The sequence below is a fragment of the Sesamum indicum genome, linkage group LG3, assembly GCF_000512975.1.
Source record: "Sesamum indicum cultivar Zhongzhi No. 13 linkage group LG3, S_indicum_v1.0, whole genome shotgun sequence".
NCBI classification, from domain to species: Eukaryota; Viridiplantae; Streptophyta; class Magnoliopsida; order Lamiales; family Pedaliaceae; genus Sesamum; species Sesamum indicum.
In genome coordinates, this window is record NC_026147.1 from 5,486,551 (window position 1) to 5,497,554 (window position 11,004).

Here is an 11,004-nt window from a genome sequence, read left to right on the forward strand (position 1 = left end):
TTACTAAAATTTCTCTATATTTTTACTCCTAGAAATGAAAATAGATTAATAAAGTTTATAGTGTTAAAAATTTAGTGCATTAAAGGTGTATTTTTAAGATATGTATATCAATATGCCCCATCATGGGGTGTGTTGAACAAATAGATCAAAAACAACATATTTTTACTGAAAATTCTCTATTTTTCACTCCTATGATTAAAATAAATTAATAAAGTATATAATGCAACAAAAAAAATAAAAAAGAGCATTAAAGATACATTTTTCAAGCTGCACACATCAATTGCTGAACAAATAGAATTATTATAGTGATAAATTAAAATTTTCTTGTCACTTAATATATATAATTAGTGACAATTTTAATATCATCCCTTAATTTTATTGTTACTGATATTCAACTTTTTTTGTGGTGAATTTATAATATTTTTTTTTTTTGTAGTAAACTCACCATAACATTAAATAATTATCTCATCCAAAAATTTAACTGTTAGAGTATAAAAGGCTGCAATAATTACAGAACATAGAGATCTAACTTAAACAAAACACTAGAGATGCCAGTCACCAACTTCTACAAGCCAACATGTCTCTGTCAATACTCTCAGTTGTGTTTTACTCAACATCGTCAGCACTTCTCAGTCATTGAGACATCATAAACAATTCAATGGGGAAAAGAAAAACTGAACCAGAACGCGATGAATGCAGAAAATAGGTCAAAGATCTCGACGACAGTGTCTTGAATGTATATCTCCACCTCTAGATTTCCGATGCTTCAATCCCTCAGCTGTGAACGAAAAGAACCTGATCCATTTGCTTCTAGTACTTCAGGAACCTTGAAACCTTTGCATCTCTGGCTACAAGTATTTAACGTCTGCATCGCCTGTCTTAAGGAGATCTCAAGTCCTGGAGATAACGGCCCACTTGCTGTGCCCCAAGGAACAATGCATCAGCAACAAGAAACAGACCGACCTGCAAGAGAACCCTTCTTTAACTGCAAAAGCATAGGATTAACAAGTCAAGAAGCGATTCTTGGGGAAGGCAAGAATTCATTACCAAACGGGCAGAGAAGACTAATCGGTAACCCCAGCCCTCCTTGGCGGCTGCAGCTCTCTGTTGGTCAGTCCAACTATATAGCATGGCATAGAGCAGAATAAGAGCATTGGTTTATAGAATTCTCATCATTTTTCTATAATAAGAAGAAAAATCTGTGCCCACTTTGTTGGGAGGCAAATAATGTTAAATATTTTGAGCATGTAAGTTTTTTTATCAGCATTTATAATTTTAAGAAAGTTAAGAAACTCAATCATAATGCTTTTCTGGAAAAGAAACTCACAACAAGCCCAATGCACATACATTATAGTGTTATTATTTAAAAGATTAGAGCACAATCACTTATGAAGTAGAAGTTTTAAGAAAAGAGAAGTATGAAGAAAAGCTACCCAAGGAATTCCGAAAGCCCGCCAATTCCTGCAAGCTTAAAGGGCTGGGGGCCATCCCTTTCAAGATCCTGCACCGTATATTCAAGGAACAATTACTAACAAGAAAAGCACACCTAACAAATCCGAACACCTTCACATAAAACAAATATCACCTCTTCTTCAGCAGCCTCCAACCCCCCTTGAATCCAGAAAAGGTTTTCATATCCAGCATTGTACAAAAGCTCACAAGCTGCAAGGGATCTGCCTGATTATAAAATGACTCAGCACAAAAAAGTTGAAGAAAGAAAGATAAAGCATTAGTTGTCTGCACAACGTACCAGATTTTTTAATATACTTTTGGGTTCACTAGTTACAGTAACGAGTTTCTTGCGTATTTCACAATTAAGCTCAATTGTCTAGCGCATTTGTCGTTTTAAAGTGGGATGGATTGTTATGTTTTTATCAGCTAACTTTTAGCACGACAGCAGACACTCAAACGTCTAGGGCCACATCCTATGCTACATCCGAGTTTTATGCTCCAAAAACTAGCGCATTGTAGGAAAGGCATATTTAACTATCAATGGCGTCATAGAGACACATATAGTTAGGGTATAAATAGTAGTTCTTTAAAAATATTGCCAAGAATCCAACTTTAGTACAATTCAGGTTAAAGCTTACATTAATTTCTTTATGGGTAAATTACATCGACACCCTCTCAGGCCTAATTACACAAACACCCCCTACTCTCTTTATAAAATTACAAGTACACCCTTCAAGGTGTGTTGATGCAATGTATTTAGGGCCTGGGAGTATATGCGAAAAATTTCGCCATTGAACTACTTGTATTACAACTACAACCTTAAGGGATGTACTTGTAATTTTGCAAAGGGCAGCAGGTGTTTGTGTAATTAGATCTAATCTCAGGGAGTGTCAATTTAAACTATCCTTTGTTCAAAAGGATCTCTTTGAAAAGACTTATAGACTAATATGAATTATGAACCCAAAACTTCAAAAAGTTGGGCAAGGATGAGAAGTATCTGTAAAAATATATGACCAACGGAAATGCTTAGCATCATTGATAAAAGAAATTTCTGCACTTATAAAACACATTACTCAGTCTCATTTTATAACTGAGAAGTGCAACTCCATCAACTGGAAGAAAATATCACCTCAAGCCCTTCTGGCATGCAAGAATAAGATCTGTGTCCTTTGGGAATTTCTCCTCAACTTTGGATAAGAATCGTCTGTTGAGAAAAGAATATAATTAAGAGACTGTTTACTTGTAATAAATGTCAAGAATAGAGAAGTCGAGAATAGAAATATGCTACTAAAAAAAATGAGGACAGATGGTCCATACTTGTCATATGATAATGTAGGTACGCCACTCCACCATCCTCCTAAAAAATACAATTGTCACTTAAAAAAGATTCGGAAATAAATACAATGCTCTGGTGCAAGAGAATTTCTAGAACCCATAGCTAAGGCATCGTATCATTGACATGAAATGATGACATTATGTCTTCCTCGTTTCTTACTTGATCACACGAAAAGTACCATTTTGGCATGTCTATAGAAAGTCAAGTTGCCATTACATTATTTCAAGATATCCTTTTGTTAGTTATATCATTTGATTATCTATCACATGTGAATTGGAAAGGCAAGAATGTATTTTACTACCTTAGTATAGACAAGAAATGGCGCCGTGTCATAGAATATTCGTAAACTTTCTGGTATAAATAGTGATTACTCCAAGAAGAAGTCAATCTTCAAGGAAAAAGCATATGTCATCTCGGATTTAAATGACATGGTATGTCTAAATTGAAAAGTAAAAATAGCGTTTACATTATAGCCAATTAAGGAACTTGAAAAGCTGGTCTCTTAAGTTTAGACCATCAGAAGCAAATTTTTGAGTAAAACAACAGGTTCGAAAAAGTCATTACTCTTTAACACCTGATGAACCGTAAGTGTGCCGTTGATAATCTTAAAGGTCATGTTTTATATGAGTAAACCGACAAAAGAAGTTCTCGCATAAAACAGTAAATAAAATCTTGATGTTCCAGTACCCATCATAAAGTCGGTGACCTTCCTTGAAATGGTACCAGGATCAAGTCTGTCATCAACATCAAATATTGGAACCCAAGTAGAGCCTTTGACCCATGCCTTCAAGACAAGAGTTAAAAACACAAGATCGAATGAAAAAACGATCAAGTAACACAAAAGAAGAAAACATAAACACTGGATCTTGTATTTTCTCAGGAGGCAAGAAACTCTGACTCTTTATCTCTTGGTCCCAGAAATAAAAATATAATGAGGAATCAGAATAGTTGGGCTCTCTTTGGAAGTCCGAGGCAACAACACTGTAGTAACATGATTAAGCTAATAGTAGATGCATAAAAAGAAGTAAAACTATTAAGAAATTCGGAGCTCCACAATCTTATGACAAATCAAGAACTAACAAACTAGAAAATATCTTACACTTGCAGGAACTCCAGAACTCTAAAATCTTATGAAAAAAAACAAGAGACAAGAAAATGGAAAATCAACATGTAATACTAACTTTAATAAAATTCGTATTTTGCATCACCCCCATTGAGAAATTATAACGCAAAATTAATTTCAGATAAATTCATAAAGAAAGTTCAGTCACCTTTTGTCGCTCAGAAGTGGGACGAACATCAAGTAAGGTTTTATTTGAGAGTTGAATGGCATATCCAGCTTCTCTTGGAGTTAGAACTTTGACTTTCCCATCCCTGACCTGAGTTAGAAAGTAAACTTCCATTCTGTAATCAGTGCACGGCTTATATGTAACAGAGAACATATTGAGTAACAAGCAGAGACAATGCAATCTATGAAGCAGTCTAGTCTAAAGCAGCTGATGGGAAACATACCAATAAAAAGAAAAAGAAGCGGTATACAAAATCCTGACTTCAGATACAATTGTGGCCATGTAGAGGAAGGCTACATTATACTAGACAATAGAAAAGAAAATTCATATCCAGGAAAGTACGAATTATCCTTTCAAGCTACACTTAAACAACTGTCCCGAACTCTACAAACTGATGAAAGTAGTCTTTCGACATCTAGACGCGTTTGAGCCACAAGATTTGATGATCAATAGGCCTATATTCTGCACTGTAGACATAATAGGTCTCGTTCTCTTGAGAGGAGACAACACAAACAAATATCATGCCTACAATTGCATGATCATTGAAAAGCCCCAAAAATTTCCTAACAGTTCCACTGGCCAACATAGGCAGAACATACCACTAATGGTCCACGTTAACACTATGGACCATGTCATGCTCCAAGGAAGCTATCCAAACATCATGCAGAAACTAGCTTAAGTTTGATAGATATCAATATGTTATGTAAACCTTTCTCTTCTGTCCCACCCCATCAGGGTCCAATCCCCTTCCGTTTGACATTATATCACAAATTTGTTCATAACATTGGTATAGAACTAGACATCACAACCAAAACGAAATTGGATATTTATGCTCTTGCTAGGGGTAGACTAAGTCAGAAAAACCAACCAATATCCTCCCTTCTTATTGTTTTCTGTAAATATTTTTTTCTGGATTATGACCTGATGGCTGATGCTGAATCGATTTTGTCTATCTACTTCGTGATCGTATGAACAGCTTTTTAGCAGTATAACTTCAATGATCATGACGACATACGTAAAGTTCCTAAGCATGTAATGAGGCTCCACTTTCTTCTATCGGAGAAATTTCTCAAGTTAGTTCCTAAAGTCCGTGTGATCTCTATTGCACAAAGACTCCAGTGCTTCAAATGAAGGCCATTTTTCTTGATAAGAATTTCTCAGTTCCAATGGCTTTCTTAACGGGTAAAATCTTTCTAAATTCTTAGATACCTATTCAAATGAGCATGACATCTTACAAAACAATGTGCTGGTTACAGAACTGAATGTTAAGAAGAAAACCAACTTAAAAGCTTACATACTTTTCCACATAATCTAAACAGGGCAATTGAAGAACCAACACATTTACCATTTTCACACCTTTGTGAGCATCATCTAATGATTATCATTGCAACGCCTTTCCAATTAGAACAAATTCTGATTCCAGGCATAACTGTGTGTATTACATATTTACAATTAATGCAACAAAGTCAATTTCTAAAGATAGTACACTGGAAATAGCCCAGAAAAAATACCAGAGCCTCCCATCTCTTTCTGGCAGCAGCCATATCTTTCATCTGCTTCACCTCGTACTCTTCTTCAACTACTTGCATTCTTGTCCCACTCCTGCACTAATTAACAACAAAAGAACACAAAGAAAAAACAAAAAAAAACCCATTCAGGAACATCCTTAAAAAGATGCATAATCAAGAAAAACAGAACACATGAAACCAAAAAAGTGGGACAACTTGTGCTTACATTGTTGTGAAATTTGAGGGTGAAGGAAGATGGGGGTGTTGCAATAGGCATGAGAGCTGAGCCTGAGAGATAGTTCCCTCCTCTCAGTCTCTGAGCAACACTGAGACCATTGATGGAAGAGAACTGAAGGCCCAGAGCTTCCATCTTGTTGAGGAGTGGAACTGCAGAATCTTTCAACTGTTGCTTTTCTTGATTCTTTAACGTTGAAGAAGAAGATTACACTGTAGTGTGCTTATCCTGGAGATATGTTTTATTATCCAGTATATAATATCTGTAAGACAATAGGTCAAGTCAAACTCGTATGATTTCCACTATTCTTTGTGTGGTAAATTACACTGACCCACAGTCAGATCAGATCAAATTATACAAATATTTTCTATATTTTATAAAATTATGACGACATTCACGAGGGATTAGTGCAATATTTTTAGAAGGTATTATGTAAATTTTATATTTGAGTAAAACCTCAGAAATATAGCTATAATTTTATAAAAAAAATAAAAAGTATTTTTGTATTTCAACTTAATCTTCAAATATGTCAATATAATTTACCCTTCTTTTTACTGTTCATATAATCTCCTAAACTTTGAAATGTACACAAGTTCACTCTTTTAAAGAGGAAAAAAAAACAAAAAAATAAAATAAAATCAATATTTTAAAAAACAGATTGGAAAAAAAAAAACCCAAATACTGGCCTGACTAATCGGTTCGACTTCGATGGGAAACAAGCTATGTGGCCGATTCGATTATGCTTAACCGATTTTGGTATAAAAACAAAGAAAACTTACGTATTAAATTATTGAATAGCTGGTTCGATTTTAAGTTCGATTCGCAAACATTAAATAAAATAGATTCTTTGATTTAAATATGATTCATAAATTAATTTAGTTGGGTTATGGAATAAAGCAAATAAAACCTTTTTCTTTTGTTATTTTCTCATTTAAATTCAACTACCAAATTAATTAACCTGATGGAACATTGAGATTGATTTTATCTGTACTATTTACTAAGTAGAAAGGTTCTGTAATAATTATTTTTGATAGACAAAATGTATATTTAAAACCCATCTCTTCTAAAAGTTGAATCAAACTTGGCAGATTTAAATAGAAAATTTGGTCCCTCATACTACATTCACATTTTCTAATATTATACACAGTTTTCAACCTTACATTTTTCAAAAACGTACTTTTATTTGTACATTTATAATTAGTCGTACATAGTTTTAAGTGTAAATCACAATAAATTTTTCTCAAATTTGTCGTAATTATAAATAGAAATAATTACACTCTTCTTTATTAAGGTTTGGTGTAATTATACATAGACCCTCTATGATTTGAAAAATTACATCTAACACCGTTGAGGTTTTCTTCCATCTATATTGGTCAAAATTCAACAAATTTGCTTATATTAACAAAAAAATTAGAAAAATCTATATTTACTCTCATTTAACTTATTACTGACTTATAGTAGGTCAAATAAATATTTTTATGATCAAATTGCCATCATACGTTTTCACACATTAATAAATGTGATGATGTATATCTTCACTGTTATAAGGATAGTTTAGTTCAAAAACAATAATTTGGCCTAGAATACGTCAGTTAGGGGTAAATATAAATTTTCATTCAATTTTTTAATATCAGCAAATTCAGTGAACTTTTACTTGACTTATCTGTTAGACGGAAGCAAATCTCAGAAGTGCTAGATTTTCCAAACAACAGGGGGTTTACGTGTAATTACACCAAACCTCAAAAGAAGAAAGTGTAGTTATCCCTTATAAATCTTCCCTTATTGTTTTTAATGGTAGTCTAACAACTAGCTCATTCCATTAGTTTTCGTCATATTTTCATCCATATTTTATTATAGTGAACTGACCAAAATGCCTTTATGAACTATGAATTATAATTTTATTTTTTTAAAAAAATATTATGAATTAAGTGGATAATTTTTCAAGCATTTTCATCCACCTCATCCGTTCTTTTTCACAATTTTGTTTTTTTTTAAATTAAAAAATTACGATATAGGTGAAGTTGACTATTGTAGGCCTATATTCAAATATTATTAATTTTATCAAATATTACACGTATTTATAGTTATATCAAACTTGAGAAATATTCATTCTGATTTACTCTACTTTTAATTTATATTTTATTTAAAACTAAATTGCATCACCAATTCATTCAATAAGTGATATTATGTTTTGTTATATTTTTTTATTACTATAACTATATTATATGTTGTTGTCGAGTGTGCATAAATTGCTAGTTTTCACGGAGAAAAGTGTGGTAGAGTTGCCTGAATTGTCCACAATGGAAGTCTTGTGGAGAAATGAGGTTTAGTATAATTTACCTCCTTGTTTGCAAATGAACAAAATTAGCCCTATAAAAAGATAATAACAATTTGATCCCTTGCATTTTTAAAAATAAACCAATTATTTAGCTGTCTATGGAGGTAAATTGTTTCATTTTAAAAAATTCAAAGGGATAAATCACTGTATTTTAAGAACATGTGGAAGATAATTTACTATAATTTTTTTATATGGAAACAATTTGTTGATTTATATAAGGAAGTTGTATGCAGTTTTTTCCAAAAATAATTCCAAAACTATCCCCTCTCTCTCTCTTTAATAATAATTTATGTGAATTATAGCTACTTGAAAAGTTTGTGGTGCATGTCAATTTTGGCTTATGATATCTTTGATTGCTGATAGGCATGCCTTATTTTTATTATAACTTGATATTATACTTTCATTTTTTTATATATACTCATTTAATAAACATCAGAAATGTGATTGAATCATCCTCTCAAATTAAATAAATTTTTATTAATGTGCATAAAATAGACTAGTCCCAGATGCCCAAGCGATCCAAAAAGAAGAAAGATACAAGAGGCTCAAGAGGGCCTGACAGGCAGCCTTGGCAGGTGCCCCCTAAAAAAATAAACTGGCAAAGAGAGAAAGCTGAAAGCATCCCCCTACTCGGACCATGATCAAAGCCTAAAAAAATATTCGCCCCAAAAGGCCCACACACGTGGCAGCCACTCTTCGACGTGGCATCTCATGAACCCCGATGTCAACATTCACATTGGACCGCATTAGCCTTAGGAGGATCCTCCTGGCGATTGGGACTCCTCATAAGTGAAGGGTCTCCCAAGACAAAGTAATCAAGAAGGACACTCCCTAACGGCTAGGACTTTTTGTAGATGAAGGAGGTCCCCTAAAGCCGTGAACTCTTGGACAGCTTGGACTCCCTAGCAGTTAGAAGTCCTTACTGATGAAGGATCCTCCAAACAACATTCATCCACTTTCCTGCAAATGGAGGAAACGTGCAAAGCCCTATTGGAAGATAACACCCCTTATAAATATATGTTTATTCTTCCACACTAAGGGCACTTCCAAACATCTTCATGAGACCCTATAATGTCTCTCACAACTCTTTTACTCTCTAAATCATCTCTTTCACTTTCTAAATACTTTTTAAACATTTTCTAAATATTCTCTAAGCACTCCACAAGTATATTATCAAGTGTTCTTACGCTTTTCACCGACTTTATTCACCATATTTCGATTTCAGTTACATTTATTTACTTTTTGGCTTTATTCAATCTCAAATCCAATACTAACTTGGGCATTAGAGTGCTAACACCTTTTTTGCAAGTTCACCTTCAGGAATTTGCATTCGTTTCGACCCAAGCTCTGAGCATAGTTTATATTAATTGGACCCATTTTTTGAACGCGTCACTTCTACTTATAAATTAAAATAATATAAAGTATTTTATGGGTGTTTTAATATACTAGTCGTTATGGCACACCATTCTTGCGTGCATATAATAAATATTATACATAAAAATAAAATATATAAACCATCATATCATATTTAAAGAAAAGAAATAAATAAGTAAATAAAAAAATTAATTTAAGGATATTATAAACATAAAAAATTTGATGTCACGGTATCACAAATTATTGTTTATAAGTGAAAATGAACTTTTTTTTTATTTTAGTATAAATAGATTGTATAGATATATAGATAAGAATAAAAAATTGAGTCGAGGTGGTTGAAAAATATATAAGAAATATTTTTGATAATTTAAAAAAATAGTGTCGCGGTGTAAGTAATTACCCTTTGTGAGTAAAACTTGGGTTTTCTTTTTTGGTACTAGCCATAGTAGCATATTGTCCTTCCGTGCATATAATGAATAATTATTTATATTTTAAAAATATATTATAAATAAGAATAAAAATATATAACTAACACATTAATTTTTAAAAATAAGAAAATAAAATAAAACTAATTTAGGAATATTATCGACACAATAAAAATTTTGATGTGGGTAAAATTTTCATATTAATATAGATAGATAGTATAGAATCTATAGATAATATATATAAGAATTTAAAAAAATAGTGTCGCGGTGTAAGTAATTACCCTTTGTGAGTAAAACTTGGGTTTTCTTTTTTGGTACTAGCCATAGTAGCATATTGTCCTTCCGTGCATATAATGAATAATTATTTATATTTTAAAAATATATTATAAATAAGAATAAAAATATATAACTAACACATTAATTTTTAAAAATAAGAAAATAAAATAAAACTAATTTAGGAATATTATCGACACAATAAAAATTTTGATGTGGGTAAAATTTTCATATTAATATAGATAGATAGTATAGAATCTATAGATCATATAGATAAGAGAAGGATTTGCGTAGGGGTGATTAAAAAAATAATAAGGATATTTTTTATAATTTTAAAAATTGGTGCTGCAATGTAAGTAACCACTACTTGTGAGTAAAAATGGAGTTTTCTTTTTATATAGTACAGATATAGATACAAAAGTAACAAATATTTTTAAAAAAATATATCTTAAAGTCTAAAAAATGATATCTTTAACAAAATTAACCTTTTAATTATATTACCGTGTCATATTATGATAGTATTTATATTTTATAAAAAATATTTTTTTTAATATTTTTAAAATTTTAAACCAAAGTTTATTAAATTCAGGAAAATTCAGGTCCCCAATCTAAATTTTTTTTTTAGCGGGTCAATTATTGAATTCCGACAAACTCGATCCAAACTCAATCCGTTGATATCTAGTGACCTACACACTGTGGAGGTGTAGCGGAATGTATAGATGAAATCAAACTTCTTATGTAAAAAGATAGGCATTCTCTGTGTCTGTGGTCACA

The 11,004-nt window shown here is 32.0% G+C and overlaps 1 protein-coding gene across 2 annotated transcripts; it reads right to left on the reverse strand.

Moving 5' to 3' along the window:
• On the reverse strand, positions 448-6,055 carry LOC105157303 (rhodanese-like domain-containing protein 11, chloroplastic). 2 transcript variants are annotated; one of them, XM_011073690.2, is made up of 10 exons: positions 5,812-6,055; positions 5,589-5,684; positions 4,060-4,167; positions 3,476-3,572; positions 2,770-2,809; positions 2,582-2,656; positions 1,586-1,673; positions 1,434-1,501; positions 1,048-1,120; positions 448-963 (listed from the first exon to the last, which is right to left on the reverse strand). In XM_011073690.2, exons 1-10 carry the CDS (start codon positions 5,953-5,955, stop codon positions 880-882), a joined length of 873 nt encoding a protein of 290 aa, XP_011071992.1. In that variant the 5' UTR covers positions 5,956-6,055; the 3' UTR covers positions 448-879. The 2 variants fall into 2 exon arrangements, with proteins under 2 accessions (XP_011071992.1, XP_020548044.1); XM_020692385.1 differs by having other exon boundaries at positions 5,589-5,679; positions 5,812-5,953.